Source organism: Haemaphysalis longicornis, unplaced genomic scaffold (genome assembly GCF_048455015.1).
Source record: "Haemaphysalis longicornis isolate Haplotype H1 unplaced genomic scaffold, Haemaphysalis longicornis Haplotype H1 scaffold_3, whole genome shotgun sequence".
NCBI classification, from domain to species: Eukaryota; Metazoa; Arthropoda; class Arachnida; order Ixodida; family Ixodidae; genus Haemaphysalis; species Haemaphysalis longicornis.
In genome coordinates this window covers 30,167,805-30,187,012 of record NW_027526335.1, presented here as the reverse complement: position 1 = coordinate 30,187,012, position 19,208 = coordinate 30,167,805, and the positions used below count along the sequence as shown (strand labels likewise).

Sequence of the window (19,208 nt, the reverse complement as noted above, 5' to 3'; positions counted from 1 at the left end):
GCACGAAAAGCAAAAACACCCCTGTGCCGAGATTTCGGTGCCCGTTAAAGATCCCCAGGTGGTGAAAATTAACCCTGAGCACTCCACTACGGCGCGCATCATAGCCCGGGTGTAGCTCCGGCGCGTTAAACCCCGGAATAAATCAATAGGGAGTGATGCTGCGATATAACGTAGGGGGGGGGGGGGGGGGGGGGGGATGATGGGATGTGTTGTATATTGGGTCAGTATTTTTAGTTTTTTTTTTTTTTTGGAAAAGAAAGAGCGCGGTCTTTGTCACTGAAATATGTAACCCTTACAATAGCGGACCGATGCTATGGCTAGGTTGTAAAGTTATCAGTCGGTGGGCTCGTTCAGTATTGCACGGGTTAAGCGTCATATTTGAGGGCGAGGGTAGCCCAGTGATTTATGATTACTTCCACAGATGGGGCACACGGCTCGCATTCTAAATATTCGTGCCCATAAAGGATTAGAGCATTTCGTCGGGCGCGTTCGCTGGAATCGTCAAAACTGCGCTGTCCTGCGATTTATCGAATGCCCTCGACGTCCGGCACAGTCCTCCTCTACTTTCGCAAGTCCTTGGTTTCTATTTTGGACTTCTGGGATTGGGAAGTTTGGATGACTTATCATCTAATGCCTCATCTGACTGAATTCTATCGAGACATGACAAGACGTCACCGGCTGTTTGGTTTGAAGGTGCACGGGGGTAAGGGGGGTATTTTTTTTTTTGTTTGCTATATGTCCGGAAAGAAACCACAGGAAAGTAATAAAAAAGCACCAATGTGGTACCGTGGGTTCATAAACACTATCAAAGCGTGATACCGTGTGTACCTTGGCAAATATGGAGTAAGGGTTCAATAGATGCAAGGAAAGCAGAGGCGACAGGTAGGCCTTCGCCGTAGTTGTGTTGCCGAGCCCACTGGTGGAGCTCAGGGACCAGGGTTACCACATGCTCCAACCAAAACCCGCCCAATCGTCAAGTCAAACTCGCCTAAATCGCGCCCAACGCGTAAGAACATCCCGCCAAAATTGGACTAAAAGTCGCCCAAGTTTTCAGAAACCATTCAAAATACATTTAAGCTCAAAATTTTTAAAACTGAAGGAAACTCACCTGGTAGTTACGCAACAGGCAACGATCCAGGAAACTAGAACACCTAGGCTATGTGGCACGCCCTAGTGGAGGGCTCGTACACACTACACATGGACAATTTCATCTTTCCCCTCCTTTATCTTTCTCACATGGTGTGGCAATGTAAAGGCGTCACGGAACTACCTGAAGTCATCGCACCGACACAGGAGCAGTGGGAGGTCCTGCTGAGTAGCGATGTCCTGGAAAACCAGCGTGGCCTGGTGACCAGGGCCATTCGAGCTGCAGCTGGCCATGGCATCCCGGACTAGGGACGTCACTCACCATGGATGGCCGACAACCATCCCGCACTCCTTTCTTCCCGTTCAATGGGAGCAATAAACGTTTTTTCCTCCTCCAGCCGCAGCTGGGATCGGACACACTTTCACCATGAGTCTTCACAAAGCATAGTAGACAGAAGAGGGCAAAAACGGCCAAAGGCAAAAAATCCCGCGCCATCTCCACTAACGTGAAACCTGGGGAGGAGCGAAGTAAGCAGTTTATAAGTGCATCATTGGCGTTTTTGCCCACGGAGATAAAACCATTGGGGATAGAGGTACACAGCTTTGGTGTAAAAGTCTCGTCTCTTTGAAGCACGAAGCGTTATAGTGCGATCGTAGACGAGTGTCCCGGTATTTTTTAGTAAGCGTTACGAAGCGTTCCAGCGCGAGGCGTAAACGAGTGTTTCGGTGTTTTAGTACCATGACTACATGAGACGACGATAACGTCAACAACACGAGACGCCAAAAGCCCGAGCCCTTAAGGGGCTTCGCCCCAAAACAGTACCGATAAAGATAAGTACATCACTCAGCCACACCACCTGGTCCATCCAGAACTCAAGATTTGAACTCACAAAAAAAAAAAAAAAAAAAAACACTCTTCACTTGGTTCGAAACTTTTACAGCGCTCAACGCTTCTTGCCAAAGCAAACTTAACATGAAGAATACTTTCTAGTGTTTTGTTAGACAGAGGGTTGCTTAGGTTACTTTTTGTCAAAGGCACTCAGAGAGGAGAGGAAACATCAAATTTTCTGCGTTGTTTCTAACATTTTTAACGTTTTTCCAGAAATTTATCACGCATATGTCCGACAGGCTATCAACATTTGCTTGCAGAAGGCGATATTCAGACTAGAGCGCAGGAATGGATGCTGACTCTATAAAAACGACTGACAAAAGGTGTTAAAATAAAATCTCGTAATGTTTTTGGCGTACGGCAGGTACAGATGGCTTAAAATCTCCCGGTTCGTTGGAAGTACCTTGAACAAAGACTGACACAACAACTAGAAATCGGCGGCACCTCTCCAAGAGTGCAGTTTTGTCGTCTTTATTAAAAGATGATCGTTTGATGCAATTGTGACAGAAATACAGCAAGAGCACTGCACGTGCTTTGGTATGCCTAAAATGACCCACACAAAATGACACGCAATCAGCAAAGACACTGTCGTAAAATAGGCTTCATGCGTATACAGACACCACCGACCGAGTTGCTGTTTTGAGATCATAATTCCGAGTTGCAATGATCCAAGATATCAACGCTGAATCGGTGCACCAAATATCAGTCGGGACGCCTCTAACGCGATCACATATCTCGCTTGCGCTTGAAATATTGCCTGAATAATTGGTGCATGTGCCTGAACCTAAAACTCGGCCAAACGCCAAAAGTATTTTTTCTAGCCAACTGGCAGCAGATGTCGCCCAATGTGGCACTTTCTCGCCCAATCTGGTAACCCTGGTGGGGATATGGGTGACGCTGGTGCTTTTATCGCAGCCGTTTGTCAAATCAGTGACGTGGGTGACACGTGACCTCGGGGATAGGGGCAAAGCCTGGCGGATCAGGCAATGGTTCGGCGAGGCAGCACGCACGCTTCAGACGTTTTAAGTGCGAATGCACTTTATAAGCGACCCCAAACCATCCACCGCCGGCGGCGGCGGCGGCGGCGGCGTCCGCAGTGCTCCTCTATATTTAAAAAAGAAACAGCATCCGGCGCCAGGTTTCGATCCGAGGACTTTGCGGCCGCAGCGCGACGCTCTACCGACCAAGCCACGGACGCGACGCTGATATCAGTGTTAGTGACGCGCCTTATATCTTTAACGCATTCAAACTACGTCGTCAGCGGCGTGCGTTGGCGACTCAGCGGCGTTATAGCGGCTTGATAACTGCGTGCTGTACACGTGATACTACAAACCCGATGGAAGAGATGGAAGAGAAGGCGGCGAGGCGGTGGGCTGCGGGGGCCGAGCGCAAGCGCCGCAAGCGGGCCGACAACCGTTGCATTCGCACTTTCACCCTTCTCCCCCTCGGGGAATGCGGGGGAATTTTTTCTGTGAGGGGCGGTAGCAGCAAGTTGGTGGTTGTGAGGGCGCGGTATACGTCGCCCGTGCTATCTTGGGGCCCTATTCTCGACTGCACAAATTGCCGGCATTTCGCCCATGTTTTTTTGCGTAGCATGACGTAAGCAATCAGTGACGTGCTGCTGACCTATAGCTATGACGACATGCAGTGTAATTTGACGAGTCACTCATAAAGATCGCTACCACAGGTATCAAATATTGTGCAAGAAAGACATAAAAACACTTGGCATGTACTATAAAAATTAAGACGGTAGCTGAGGATGACAAGAAAAAACACATTTCTGGAGGTCAAATTTGGCGCCAACACCACAAGGTGATCGAGTAACGTTGATCCAAAAGCGAGCGAAAGGCGGATGTCGAGCTTAGAACACACACAATTTTTTTACCGTATCTATTTATTTCTTTCAATCGCTTTTAGTAACATAGCTGGGCTCTCTGCTTCAATGCAAGCTTTGTTGCGTTATCCACCTTCCCTGCCGCCACCGCCGCCACGCCATCGTCTGCTGCTATGGTTACAAGTTTATGCGTGATCACAGAAAAAGACCGGCCGCGACCATCGCTTCTATGACACATAACAGCAGCGAAGCGCTACGCCTAATAACCGCGGAGTGCACCGATGTCGCCGTTTCACTCATTCGTCAAGCTCGACTGCAATCAGCGCTGTAATGAACCAAATAGTCACTTTTCATTGTTATTTTTCTTTTGAGTTCGATCATGTGACCCAACAGCTTACTAGGGACAAGTATGGACAAATGCCATGCATTGGGTTTTCTTTGTCATGGAGAGGCTTGTACTGCCCTCTTATGTTGCGGTTACGCCAACAAATAATTTTTATTTTATTGCCAAACATAAAAGCAAAATACTGCATGTTATTTCTATGTTCCATGATCGCTGACTTGGAAGCAGTTGAAACTATAATTTGTTCGGTAGGAAACATGCTTTAAACAGCGCGCATGCGAAACTGCGCCTGCTGCAAATTGCCGCACATTTCGCGGCGCCGTTAGCCGGGGCAATTTTTTGCCCTATTTTGCTTGTATTTTGCGACAAAAACAGCCGCCATTTTTAAGCTGTTACGTAGCATTACGTCACTTTTACGCAGGCTGAAGTTGCCAATGCATGACTAATCGTTCCCGCCAACTGTTTAAATTACGTCACGCCTTCTCAGCCCAATCACAGAGGGGGTGTGTATTGCAGCCAGTATTTAATAGCAAAGACAGGCTTACGTTGTCATGTCCGCTGCACTTAGTCTGGTTTTTCATTGCCGGCCAAGAATTATGGCCTTTAGTTACGAGAAATAAGGCAAACCTTAGAACTGGTGTCCGGTAAACGACATGAAACGTCAAAATGACGACAGCACACACAACCGCTTTGTCAACCGGAAGCACGTGACCAAAATTAAAAGCCAATCAGAAAAGACTTCCGGAAAATTGGCCTGAATTGCCGGCAAGTTGTGCAGTCGAGATAGGGCCCTTGATCACAGTTGGGTTGAAGACGGGAGTGCTATTCCGTGCGCGCGAGGTTAACTTCGCGCGCATGCTCAATTCATTTGCAACGAGACCTGCGTGTTCATCGCGTGCAGCCGTCACCAAGAGCTAGCTTGTCGTCTGCTATGTCGATTTTCGTCTGCTCGCTGCTTTTTGGTTGTGTGAGCCAAGCAATCCGCTGTGTAGTAAAACTTTGGTAGCTCTTTGCTTACAACTCGTTCGTTCATTGTAATTAACAGGTCACGCAGTAAATGTGTCGGAAATAAAAATGCAATTTTGTTTACTTGGAATAAACAACGCGAAAATTTTGATATATGCCACAGATGCTGCCTTTCAAATTGCTGTCCTTTTTGTTTTGTTTATTCACCATGCTTTTTCGGAGAAATTACGAACTACTAATCACAAGTGCGGCCTTCGCTAAAAAAAATGAGAACCCCTTTGTCTTTTGGGGAAAAAAGATCCAGGAAAGGATCGAGTGTTTTTCTCTTTGCTTGCAGCAAATAAAACTGTTCATTTTTTTAGCGGCACATGCAGTGCGTAAGCTGTTAATTACAATGAAACGAACCAGCCGTTCACAGCAGCCCGCTACCAATAGTTTCACAACGCAACGGATTGCTTGGCTCACGCAACCAAGCAGACGACAAGCGAGCGTCTTGGTGACGTGCTGCGCGCGATGAACCGTCTCGTTGCAAACGAATTGCGCATGCGTGCGAAATTAACCGGAACGCCGGCAGGCTGCTCCCGCGTATGGATTGACACGTGCTCCCGTGTTCACCCGAACTGTGATTAAGATAGTACAGTAGAACCAAGCCTCCGTCGGGTGAAGCTTTGCGCAAGACTGGCGGTTCACATGCCTACGAGGACCATCAGGAGGAAAACAGGCGTTGCAGCTGGCCGAAAAACTAGAAGGGCGCCGACAGTACTCCGGAGAAAGGTTTGTCTGCTTGTTTGGCCTCCTCAGCTGCGCAAATCCGAATGTATTTTTTCGAGCGAAGCACCTTAGGGGCTCGGGATGTCGGTGTCTAATGTCGTCGTCGTGTTCTCATGTGATCTCGGTACTAGAACACCGGGACACTCGTTTTCCGGTCTCCTCGCGCTAGGACGTTTCATCTCAATGGGCAAAAAACGCGTACTAAAAAAACACACCGGAACGCTCGTTTTTCGTTCGCGCTTGCTTGCTTGCTTCTAGTTCACTCCGTACTCGCTTTAACTTTAAAATTTGCAGTTCTCCGTTTCAAATTTCACTTCTCCACCGTCGTCGTAATTGGGATGTCGGCAATGTAGGGACTTACTATCTTTGAATAGACTTCTACAGTGCATGCAACCCTCCTTTCGCCCTCCCCCCCCCACCCCCCCCCCCCCCTTCAGGTTTCCCGTTAGTAGAGATGGCCCGGTTTGTCTTGTTTTGTTTTTTTTCGTAATTGCTTCTCCAATTCATCATTTCCGTTTAAACTACGGTTGTTCGGATATCACGCTGTCTAATGCCGCATTTAGCCACTTCTTGCATCTCCAAGTAATGGGAATCCTTGACCTTGCCTCCAGCTCGTCAGCCTAGCACCAAAGCGGGAGAGCAAAAATAAATATGAAGCTCCCCTCCGGAGTGACCTCCGCGGCGACTGGCCTTTCACCGCGAGCACGGACCGCAGAACACAAACAAAACAAAACACCAGCAGGCAGGAACGTAAAAACTGGCCGCTCCGAGCGGCTTGAGGGGCGACCCCGTGCCGGCGGCCCCCGGGGCCGCAGATGGCTCGAGAACACCCTGCCTTGCCCCGGAGCCCCCCGGATGCCGACCAGGCAAACACACCACAGAAAGCGAGCAAGACGGGAGAGGGCGAGGGAGAGGGCAGCGGCGCGTACGCAACGCGTCCGTTCGCCCATCTGCCCCAAACCCCAGGGCGGCCCGAAATGTTTCCACCCCTGGGCCCGCAATGGGGCTGGCCGCCCCTCCTGCTGTCTGCTGCCGGCCGCGTTCCCACGAAGCCCCGACTTCGAGCGTCAGGGTCCAACAGCGAGCTCGCGTACCATGCGACAACCAGCGTCCCTTGCAGCCGATCCACTCTCCCGCCGGTCCGACGCTTTCTCCTTTCTTGCTTTTTTCCCCGACTCCGCTCTCTCCGACCGAGCCGTGTTTTGACCCCTGCTCGGCCAACCAAGCCAACCCCCCCGGTGTCTCTGAAAAGGGGCCCCGGGTTCGACGCGTCTCCCCCTCGGTTCCATCCCCCGCCGCCGGCACCCTCTCCCGTCGGCCGGCAGCCCAACGGGGGTTGGACTGGGGCCTGTGCTTATCCGGCCCCCGCCGCCGGCGTGACTCATGCCTCGAGGCACGGGGCCTGAAGCCAGCCGGCACGGCGTCACAGCGTTGCTGCCCAATTTTTACAAGCGGGGGCCTTTAGACGCTGCGGAGGACCTTAGAACTTTGTTGTCCAGCCCCTGCAGTTGCGTCACGCTGGATTTCAACTTGCGGTAGCGGAGCGGATAGCTTATTAGGGTCAGTTTCTGCTCCACAGGACGTGTATGGACGAAGGTTAAAATAGGGGCGCCTAGAAAGAAACGATTTTGTTCACGTTCCACTGACGAATCCGCTGACACGAGCACCCTGTCATATTGTGGCGTTGACAAAATCCCGACGGAAAACGAAATAACAATTGAATATATTCCTGATGCGTTGCGTTTTCTTGAAAACATGCCTGCCGTGATTCGCCTACACCCATACATAATAAAACCGTTAAAAACGAAATATTGTATCACCCCCCTCAATTTTTTTTTGTCAACAATGTCCCCTGCTCGTGACGGCCTGCTTCCGCAAGGGATTTGTGCTTTGTTTGTTTCTTAGGCCTGCGCAGACTCCACACTAATGATTCTAGCCGCTTCGTTGGATTCTACGCGAATGCTTCGAGATCTAAATTACATTTTCAATCAACTAATGCATTTACATTTTGCCATAATATTGCGTTGAAAGGGTACTGACAGCGAAGTTGTATTTCTGAAAACTAAATGGTTCTCTTCGTGAAGACGCCAAGCTGGCTCAGCCGCCCTGTGACGTCAACCAAGCCCAGGGAAGAGCGTGTATTAAACGCTTCCAGCCTGATAACTTGAAGTGGTTTGCCTCCTCAGCGACACCCACACTTGTCGGAAAGGAAACGCAGAGACCGGTGCTGGGTAAAAATGAGTCGAAATTTTGATGGGGCTTGTGGCGTGTTTTGTCCCCTTTCGCAACATCGCCCACACCTCTCGGCAGTCTCAGGCCGCGGAACTAATCTTTAATTTATCTAGGGGGGAAACGGGTGGTCGTTAAAGTGGCTTTGCATGCTTTTGAAGCCATAAACAAGGCTAGCGTCTTGCCTGGACAGAGAAAAGGGGTATCAAAAAGTGACATTAAGAGCACTCCACACCTTTTATCCGGCTCTCAGCGGCCGAAGTCGATACTGATAGAGCTGTAATTCATTGTCGATAGCTCCCGTTGGACAGCTATAATTCGTGCGTTATAGTTTATGAACTACCTCGGACTCATAGGAAAAAAATAAACCCTGAAAGACTGAAATCTATGCCAGTTCTGCTTTCAGAAATAAAAAAAAAAGAACCTAAAATCTTCTAGCTAAGTAACGATTTATTGTTTTTCACATGATTTCGTTTCACGAAGCTTTAGTCTTTTCCCGAACACATCTATGGAAGCTCGGACTTAGAAGGCTCGCGCTGTATTAATTTGAAACCCATAGACTTGATGACAACCTATAGAAGAGTAAGCTCGACGTTGTGTTCCGCTTAATTAGTACGCGGTGAAAAACGCTGAAAGATTTGTCCCAGATAGCTCCGAAACATGCCATCGCAATTGACATTCGCTCAAGTCCCGATTTTACAAGTACCCGGTAGAATCTGGTTGATTGGCCCGTTATCGTGTTTCTTCTTTTTTTTTTTCAACTTCAAGACTAACTCTCCGAGAAGTACAGTTTTAACAGCACAGCTATTGGAGCTTTTAGTTCCGCCGTATGGCGTTAGCAGAAAAAAAATTAATAGTGGCTTAGCTCTGCTGTGCCAGGCGATACGTAGCCTGAGCTAAGGCTCAGCAATCCCGTCCAATCCAGTCCAGTCCAGTCCTGTCCAGTCACTGCTCCTCGCCGCATGCTCAGCACGGCTCTTCACGAGCCACGCGAAACGGCTATCAAGCGGCTCCGGTGCAGCGTCAGACTTGGCTACTGCGCAATCGAGGCGCACACCTGGGCACCCGCCGGCGCCAATGCGTCTGCCGCGGCTATGACAAAACACAATCCAAAGCAATCTAATTTAATACAATCCAAATCCAATCCAAGCCAATGCAATCCAGTCCAATCCAATCCAATGTCCCTCGCGCTTGCGCAGAACGGCCCTTCACGGGACACGCAAAACTGCTCAACCTCGGCCAGTGTAACTTACGCTACAAAAATACCAAGAAAAACAGACCAAGCGCACACGACCGTGCGCCCCATGAGGAGCGCCCGGTGTCTGCCAGGCTTGCGCATGTGCTCGCCCCACGTGCGGAGCACGCAAAAAGTATACCAAGAAAAAATACCGAGTGTGCGCCTTGTGAGGAGCGCCCGGCGTCGGCCAACTCGACCTTCGAGAACACTCTGCCCAGCGTTCGTGGCGTGACTTCTCGCGTGCTGTTCTTCTCGCCAGCTCACGTGCGTTCGCGCCTCACGTGAGAAGCACAGACGCACAGTTTGCGAAGACGATTGCTGCGGGTTTTAGCTCGTGCTAACGCGGTCCACTTCGGGAGAGACGTGGAAGGCCGCGGACAAAATTATCCGGGTCAGCAGTCACGAGAACATTCAGCGTCAAGGTGGGAAATCCGTGCGAGCTACAACCGCCGGGTCCCCGACGAAGGGAGAGGGGCCGCCAGCCCTGCTGTTTCTCCAGCCTTGCGCCCCTAGTGCAGGCTGCGCAGTTTTTTTTTTTTTTTCTTAAGGCATTTCGGAATATTTTTACTGATATATGTATGTCTTCATTCTTACTGTGGGTCTTCGTGTGGACAAAATTAAGAAAAAAATTGAGATTTTTGTTGCAAGTTAACGGGCAGACCTAGCCTTGCAAGGTGTGCCGTCAATGGCTCTGCCCGGGCAGCACCATTTTTTTCCCCCGGGATCAACATGGACTTGCATCCTTACAAAACTGTGGGACTAGGCGCAAGATGTCTCTCCGAGTAATCCAGTGTTCGTAAGGAAATATGACGTCCTCGAAGAAGCATGGATGAAAATCTAAAACTATGTTATTTTTTTTGTTACTGTTGTTTGGTCGCCCTATTGTATTTCTGTGGGGTTAAGGATGTTTTTTTTTTTTCTTGGACGGAGAACAATTATAAATTAATTCCTCAACAGAACTTCGATGAAAAAACCGAAATCGTATGCCATCGGCCCAGTTGCAGTGCAACCCGTACACGGAATAAGAAAGTCGAGAAACAGGGAGGTAGCCAGACCAGAGGTAACATGACCAGGGAGGTAGCCAGAGGGGAAACTCCGGGGTGCGAACCCCTTCCGAATTTTTTTCCAGGCAACGCGTAACCAAGGCTTTGTGTTCATTTCGACAAAACTCGTTCCTTTTGATAGCCCACAACCACCTCCGAAAAACATTTCTGACTGAGGCCCTGAGCATGACGAATCAGTAGATCCCCCATTATGGATTGGCTGGCCTTTTATTCTTCAACCTCCGCAACGTTCCTTTCAGTGATGCGGAGACCTCATCACTGCCCCCGAACATTACGTTGAGCGTTCAATACCACTTACCCTGCTTCAATTTAGACATTGGTATGTTTTAAAGCGAAACGCGCGGCAATTACACGAGACCATGGCCGTTATTCCCCTCCCGAACGGCCATTATCGAACTCCCCAAAACAAAAGAAAAGGCAGGGGAACAGAAACAAACCTTGCTCCCACCCCACCCGCCGACCTTCGTCAGCGCTTTGTCATTGTGGAAGGGCCGCGAAAGCGACCATCGCTATTAACGCCCCTCCTCCCCCTCACCCGCTTTCCACCCTTTCCTTCGGCAGAGCCTGCGCGTACGGGTGATCGGGATGCGGCGGCAAGCCGTGACAGCGCCGCTTGGCTTTTCGCTGCTCCTGGGCTTCGTCCGTCGCGCGTTTGCATTGCTGCCTGGCGGTGCCATCGTGGTGCCGCTTCCTCGTGTACACACACAGGGAGCGCGTATCGCTCTTGGGGCAGATACGAGAAACCGGGCAAAAGCCTTCTGCTACGGCGCCCCCTCCGCTCCCTCGCGTGCGCCACTCTCGGTCCTGATTCACGTTCTACGCCGCGTGCTCGGGAGGAAAAGCTGCACGTGGAAGAGGGGGGGCCGAAAAGAATGGGAGGGGGAGGCTCCCCGGACCCGGCATCGGGCCGGCCGCGACGGCCCCGCGATCGCAGGAAGAGGGGTGGTATCCCCCTCTTCATGAAGGGAGACCCCCCCTCAGTCAGCCTCGGCCCGGCTCCCCCCGGGCGTAGGCCGTTGGCGGGTGCTGCCGGCCCGCCAATGAACGCACGCCCGGACGCGACGGTGCTTCTGAAAACCGGGGCCCGGCGGCGGCCCCAGACAGCGCCCGCCGTTGCAGCTGCCAGCCACTCTCGCTGTTGGCCCCGCCGGATTGCCGCGATTCACGCCGGCTGCCGATGCCCCGTGTTTTCGTTAGCCGCGGACACCGTACATCTGACCGGCGAGCGCCTTCTGTCCGCGCGGCGGTCGGGATTTGGAAGCTTCCCGCACGTGGTCGCCGCTGCTTTTGGTACGTTCTCGTTCATTTCTTCCGCTGCTTGGACTAGTGGTTCTCGGCATTTTTAAGCACGTGCCGCCAAAGAGGACGGATAAGGGCACCGCGCAAGCTGATTGTGTTTTCATTAAAACCACTTGAGGCACGCGTAATTGCGTTATTTGTTGCGATCGAGCAAAGAGATTATTCTGATTGAGCAGGCAGCGTATCTGCGAAAACAACATCCCCCCGGATCAACTTCGCCCCGAACACGTAAATCCCAGCTTCAGCTCCAAACACAGTGCTACCTTGCCAGATTGGTGCCCAATGGCCACGGCCAGTTAACATCTGATAGCTTCCTGCGTGCTGGGTGTTGAACGTCTATAATAGGCGAGAAGGCTGGAAGCACACAGCCCTCGCTTAGCAGCGTTGTCACCTTGAAGTAACCCAAATACGTTCTCTTACCTGCTGGTTGCACCACTGACAGGTTACCTGGGCTCTGACGATTTCTCAGGAAGCCATCAGGGACTTCGGCCTGCGCAGTACGCACCGTGGTACGCACCCGCGCTTACGTAAATGTCCCCAGCCAGTATAACGCCCCGCAGCGGCGCTTGCCAACCCTCTCGCGCTGGCCGTACGGCGGGCTAATATGCACGGGGAGTGCAAGGTGGACACAACGAGCGTACACTTTGGTGTAAGAGGTCAGACGGATCTCGCACTGCGCCCTTCTGCAGTCTGTTTTCCATGACAACAGCAGCGACATTTTCGCGTGCTGCTTGCAACTTTAAGGGCGCCTGTGGGCTTCGGACGTCACACCTGTCGAGTTCCTCGGACAGCGACTACTAACACGCGATCTTTACGCCAATTGTGCAATCGTTTTCTGCGTACAGACCACGGACAAACACGCCCGCCTCTCTCTTCTTGCAGCCAAGTTGACAAAGTTTCCCGTCAAACCAATTAGGCCCTGGCTGCCTGCCGAGTTCTCGAGGAGGCCATGGACTGCTCCATCCGGGCGAGCATCTGGACCCGACAGGAGACGACGCTGCTGCTGGACCTATGGGAGCAGGAGACGCGGCGGCAGAACCTGGACGGCACGGCGCGCAACTACAAGGTCCACCAGCGCATTTCGCAGGTGCTCATGGCCAAGGGCTACTGCCGCTCGCCCATGCAAGTGCGCGAGCGCCTGAAGCGGCTGCGGCGCGAGTTTCGGGAATCGCGCCGGTGCGAGTATTACGACAGGGTGGCGGCCATCATGGCCAACAAGGCCGAGGCCAACGGTGACCACGTGATGGGACACGACGGCGTGGCCGACATGGGCGCCAACGGAGCGACGCCCCCGCCCAGCGACCACCACCTCTCCGCCGCCTGCGATGACGACATGGGTGAGTGTGACATGAGCCTATCTGCGCGCCAAAAAGAACAAGTTTGAAGCTTGTATGGCATGACTAGAGCCACTACAAGGGCTTGCCATCGGACTACAAGGTCAGCATTTTAACAAAATCTAACAAGCCACGGATGAATATTAGGTCGGAAGGTTCGTAATTACGCATAAAATAATTGATGATTTGATTGTGGTGTTTAACTCGCCGACGCAACGCAGGCGATGAGGCGCGCCGTAGTGGAGGGCTCCGGATTACTTTTGACCACCTGGGGATCTTTAACGTGCGCCGAAATCTCGAACACACGGGCGTTTTTGCTTTTCGCCTCCATCAGAAAAGCGGCCGCCGCGGCCGGGAATCGAACCCGCGACCTCGTGCTCAGCACGCATAAAATAATTAAGCCACGCTTACTTTAGGGGCCGGTAAAGTGGCCTAAAAGTGTTTGTTCGTCTAACTTTTACCATTCCGCTTCATTGCATGTCCGAACGTCATGCAACGTCGATGGTGTATTTTAACTTTGTGCAGACGTCATCGTAATAAACAGGCCTTGCCCGAGGTGTGCCGTATCGAAATGGTGGGATCGGCTCAAAGTTCTTTTCCAAGACGGTTTAGAAAATGTTCCGTAAATTATTGTAGCTGTGAGAATAATGCGGCTTCTGACTAGGAAACAAGAACAGTTCTTCTTTTTAATTGTTGAATTCTTTTAACTTTCGCTTCTGTAGCATCAATTCGCTTTCCCTCCGGTTTTCCCAACTTCCTTCTTTTTTTTTTTTATTGTTCATGAAGCACTTGCGATAACCTGTGTGGGTACACAGGCATCGCCATTCAAAAGCAACAAGTGGAACGATACTGGTGTTGGCACACTGAATCGCGTTTATCGCTGCTGCTTGTCGTCAGATACCAGGGACCCTCGTCGGTATGTGCTTGCGTTCACTAATTTTAAAGGAATGGTCGCACGTAATCGCGCTAGAAAATTGCTTCGACACCCTTTCGCTTTTCTGCATTAAAATACTCGGCAAATACATACCATGAAGGCTAGCTTTGAGGAGTGCAGTGGGATGCGCGAAGCAGCACGCATGCCCTGTGCGTGCCGAGCGAGGCTGTTTTCAGCGCGCGCTTCGCGTCATCGAAGCGTCTGAGTGTCGCCTGCTAAATTTATCTTGCTTGTAGCGGTGGAGCGATCGGCACTGTATAAATAACTACTATAAACTGCAATTCGCAAGAAAAATGTCTGAGTGAGCGGTTATTCGTTCATTGGCTTGAATGCAATGGAATCGGTTGGTCATGTCGCAACTCGCCAGCCGGCTTCAAGCAGACTCGATAAAAAGACGACGCTCGTTTTAGCAGCACTTTATTTTTTGCAGGTGATTGCCACTGAAACCGAAGGAACACATGTGCACAATGCTTATCAGAAATAAATTGAGAACTTGAAGTGAGCTTGGGCGCTACAACCTCTATTCAATTTACGGTGGAAAAGCACCGTTGTTTGTTTTTATTAGGCATGTTCACACAAGCGATCGAGGTTCTAAGCGAGACACCATTAGCAGACGACGCGCAACATAGTAGAACACGAGCAGACGCTTCGATGACGCGATGCGCGACGCACAGCGCATGCGTGATGCTTCGCGCTCCCACGGTAGGCTGCTCTGATAGTACCGGCGGGCACGCGCTCCCGTGTTCACCCTAAGCGAGCTCACCGCTGTATACATGTCAAATCTAGGGCACGAAAACAGCCTACGAGTTAGGAATTCGGCGGCAAATTGCACCGATGACACCGTCAATCCAGTATGAGGGATAATAGAGCTATAGCTGAGCGGAGACCCAGTCCCGGTACGGTACCCGATACGCCTGCAGCGCGTGCGCACAACCAGTTTTTTCGCCTCTGCGCACGCGCAGTTACGCCGGTCGCTTAGCAGGTGCCGTACCGGGGCTGCTCTCCGCTCTATCATGCTATTTCTAGACATATCGGGTGAGGTTAGAGACTCGTTTTCCCTGTGTCTGGTCTTATCCGAAGCGGGACGTTTCTCTGTTAAACAACCTCTGTCAGCCTGTTCATTCGCTGTCCGTGTTAGGGTGATCGGTTTCAGTCTTGGACTTTGTAAGCTAAAAGTGCCAGACGATCAATCTTTTTTTTTTTTTTTTTGAACTTCTTTGCTCTCATGAGCAACCTGCTTGCCCGTGGCCCCGCACGTGTCTCGGCACTCAGCAGATTGCCCAATTAGCAGCGAGCTTGCTAGAGCCTGTTTTGCTTCCTCTAAGTACTGTCGAAACAAACAAAACGGAAGAAGTTTCATGCGATCCAGGAGCAACTTTTTTCAAAACATTTTTAAATACGGAAAGACAAACTGGCTTTAGCAGCATACTGCTTGCTTGCGTACCGGTGGCTGATGGCACTTCTCTAGGATTCCCAACAGTCAAAACACGCTCGGAAGGACTTGCGCAGAAACAGTGTCTTCACAAGAATTCTTAACGAGAGACGGGTCACTTTAGGGCAACTCGTGGGCTCTACACACTTTTTGCGCGAACCAGTGACACGAACACTGCAAAATGATGGAGGTGATTCCACGCCCGTCGGGAGAAATATCTACGAGTACCCTAGTTATCAGGCTTCTATGAGGGAAGAGCAAGGCTTTGTGCGCTCTTTCGTCCGCTTGTCTGCCAGTGAAATAAGCCTCTTCCTTCCCGTGCCCCTCCCACCCCTCTTTTTTTTTTTTTTTGCTCGCAGTTGACAGCCTGAAGGCAGATGACTATTCACAGACAACCTCAGAAAACGAAGCAGGTGAGTCGACTTGCCCCTGACATTCTCTCATCACACATAAAGCTACAGCGGGACCATAAGTGTGTGCAGTCGTTTTTTGTACGTATAATAGCTTTCGCTAAAACGTACTGTGGTTTACTGGTTGAATTCTTCACTATGTATTGCATTTTCCCCAAGGCAGACAGCGCTTAAAGGGGCCTTGCCGCACTTACCCTTGACTACTCGGAATGTATCTTGGGGTAAAGTCTATTGTGCCAGCAATCGCCTCTCGCAAGAATTGAACGAAAACCCGTTAAATGGAGAGTTTTAGCATTCCGTCTGTTCCGTCGTGTACGTAGCGTGGTGACCGGGGCCCGTCTGGGCACTTGGGCATCCGTCGCGGTAGGGGGATTAGTTACGCGGGCCTGCCTTGGCCATGTCTGCCCCTCCTCGCCCTTCCGCTCGCGCAGGCGTAGATGGGTCCCGGTCATCCCGGTACCAACGGAACAGGCGGACTGCTAAAAAAACTCTCCTATATCACCGAAACTACGCGCAATTAGAAATCTGCATAATTGTTCCCTCTCAACTCGACCGCGGACAACGTGACGAAAGCTTCGAGCTCTTTCCCAGAGAGGGGGCGGCTCGCGGTGTTCTCTTCGGTGGCCTTCGATATATCACAGGCCAGGAAGTTTCCTCCTTTTCTCCGCAACGTGTAGGGGTCTATTTCTGGTGTGGTGCGACAAAAAAAAGCAGGCATGCTGCCTGCTCGCAAGCGAGCGCTCAGGCTGCTAGGGCGTTTTCGAAGCAATAAACGTTTTTCGTCGAGTGGTCTCGTTGAAAGGGGAGTATTGAGTTGCCCTTTAAACACCGCGCGCACCCAAAATACAAAAGAAACGGCAAAACTGTGCGTACAGGTTCAAGCATAGAAGAGGTTGGTGCACAGCGCCGACGACGGCGGATCGTCACAAGAAATGCGAGAAATAAGCCGCGAAGTTTACCACCGACAGCCAATAGGACAGCCATGGCCTCAATGACGTCGTTTAGGCATGCCAGGGGTGCATAATGAGGAAAATTGAGGAGAGCGCGGTCGGTTTTTCCGCGTCTTTTACGGCGATTTGCGCGCTCACCGCTTCACGTACACGTGTAATATTTGGCTCAGGTATTCCTAGCAGTGTAATGTGAACGTCGCGCAGGTTTACTTGCACTGCTCAGTGTCGCAGGGTTCCTTTAATAATCTCCGAAAAAGCAGACTATTGCCTCATGTCCTTTTTAAATTTATTTTCTGTCTTTCTGTTACCTAACGTCTGTGGGAAGAGATACATGAGGCCCACGAACGACCGCTGTCATTCCCAGGATTCGAAATTAAAAACTTCGGACCATATAAAGGCACTTAGACTATCTGTTAGAGTATCTGCTAGAGCATCACTTAGGGTATCTGGGCTTCCAACGTTTTTCTGCGCTTTTAGTCACTCTGAGTCCATGCCAACTTGCCCACTTGGTGCTCCTAAGATTCATCTGTTAAATGTCACGTAACCAAAGCCCGTTTCGGACGTGACGCTACGCAGACTACCAGGACAACCACAGGAACGGCAGCGTGGGCGTCGGTGCCCCGGTGAACGGCGGGGGCGGCGGCAGCAGCAGCAGCGGCTCACCGCTGCATCAGGACGAGTCCCTGCTCCTTCAGCGGCGCACGGTGCAGCTTCTCTCCACGCTAGTGGAAGGGCAGCGGAGAGCCCAAAAGTCCACCGTGTGCTTCCAGCGCCAGATGCTACAGCACATGCACTCCATGGCCGGCGCCATGCAAACCGTTGCCGGGGCCCTGGCCCGAGCCTGCCTCTACATGCCGCCAGGAGAAAGGGCAGAAGGCGCCTGCAGCCCCGGGTACGCGGCCAGCCTGCTGGAACACGACGACATGGCCGAGTCGCGGGACGGCGACACGCCTTCCCCCAGGAACTACATCAAGCACGAACCGAGTGACTGAGGCGTGTGTGCGTGGGCGTGTTCCTGCGGCAGCGGCCAGCTCACTCGACAGCGACGCTGAGGATCTTCAATGTTTGTTTGAGGATTATTGCGAACTTGTGCTCAATTTACAAGGAAATTGCGTGTTTTAGGAGTGGTGGTGATGGTGACACCCGCCCGTGGACGAACTTTTCTTGACGCCGACAAATATCAACCCTCGTGAGCCTGCCACGACAAATGTGCAGGCATGAGCAGCCTCAACTGTGGCAGCTACTCGCGAGTCTCCCTGAGCTGCGTGAATGAGCAATAACTACGCCGGCGCTCGCGCCCTCCACAAGTTGCCGTCCCATGTACACGGCGCGTTGCTGGGCTCATAGGATTATCGAACGCAGAGTTGGTCGTGAGCGCAGTACATTTCGGGACCACAACTTGTAGTGTAGGTATTCACTGGTCCGCTTGGCAGCGGCGCAGCATTACGAGAGAGTTGCGTAATGGTGACAGTGCCTAGAGGGCAAGAAGCCACGATTCTGCGGTTGGCCTTAATTGAGTACAAAGCTCAGCCATGGGCTCTTTCTGCTGTTCGCTATAATGAAGATGAGACATGCGAGTTTACCCTTATACATTACAAAGAAAGGGAAACATAGGAACGGTCGCCATAAACTGGATGAGAGCTTTTTTTCATAGAGTAGCCATATTGGCGCTTGACAACCAAATATACTAGTCCCAAACGTGCGGAAAAGCGTTCTCCAGTTTGGTCTCTGTGATGTGAAAATGGTGCCAAAGTACTTTGCTACACGAACAGTTGCGAGCATATAAATATATATCTTGTAAAAACAAGTGATATAAGGATGGTGGGAGACAGTGCCCGGAGTGCGGGCCTTGCATTTCTCGTTTTCCATTGGATTATGACAACATTTAGCATTTTCTTTTTCTGATTTAACTCTCCCAAGGAGGATTAATTACATTGCCACAGTGATACTGCTATTTGTACGCCCATAAAGCGCATAGATGGGTGAACGACAAAAAATGCTTTATCTAACTCGACAAGAACTCTTGTGCTTGCCTTGGGGATCGAATCTGTCCCATGCGGACATAAAAACAAGTGATATATTATCTTCCCAGCCGGCTTTTGCGAGACTATCTGTGATTTGGTATCAACGCTCGAGCGTTCTTATTGTGTCCGTGAAAAAATTTCTTTTGTACTCGTTTCTGTCCGGCACCGCACTTATTTGGCCGACAATGCACCGATGTCACGAGGCTGAAAAAATAGACAAACTTGGCTGTCGAAACCTGTCATCAGCCATACGGGTTACATCAAAAGTGACACCACTGTGGACATGAACGTGCCTTTTTTGATGATTTATGAAGATAAAAATACTTTGAATGTGCGCTTCCAACAAAGTGTATTGTGTCTGATTGCTCAAGACAAGCCGATCAATATAACGTCCCCTTTATACGGG

General features: G+C 51.0%; 1 protein-coding gene across 2 annotated transcripts; it reads left to right on the top strand.

Annotated features, from left to right (window-relative positions):
• Window positions 1-5,677: 5,677 nt before the first annotated feature.
• On the top strand, window positions 5,678-19,179 carry LOC144174225 (uncharacterized). Of its 2 annotated transcripts, none has more exons than XM_077702786.1 (4): window positions 5,678-5,892; window positions 12,601-13,055; window positions 15,778-15,831; window positions 17,355-19,179. In XM_077702786.1, exons 2-4 carry the CDS (start codon window positions 12,668-12,670, stop codon window positions 17,768-17,770), a joined length of 858 nt encoding a protein of 285 aa, XP_077558912.1. In that variant the 5' UTR covers window positions 5,678-5,892; window positions 12,601-12,667; the 3' UTR covers window positions 17,771-19,179. The 2 variants fall into 2 exon arrangements, with proteins under 2 accessions (XP_077558912.1, XP_077558913.1); XM_077702787.1 differs by lacking the exon at window positions 5,678-5,892 and adding an exon at window positions 11,013-11,709.
• The last annotated feature ends 29 nt before the right edge of the window (window positions 19,180-19,208 follow it).

Excerpts from the sequence above, each read along its gene's own strand:
- LOC144174225 (XM_077702786.1), top strand. The coding sequence starts at position 12,668 with ATGGACTGCTCCATCCGGGCGAGCATCTGGACCCGACAGGAGACGACG. Across the intron at positions 13,056-15,777 it reads CGCCTGCGATGACGACATGG|TTGACAGCCTGAAGGCAGAT; the intron begins GTGAGTGTGACA and ends TTTTGCTCGCAG. Across the intron at positions 15,832-17,354 it reads AACCTCAGAAAACGAAGCAG|ACTACCAGGACAACCACAGG; the intron begins GTGAGTCGACTT and ends GACGCTACGCAG.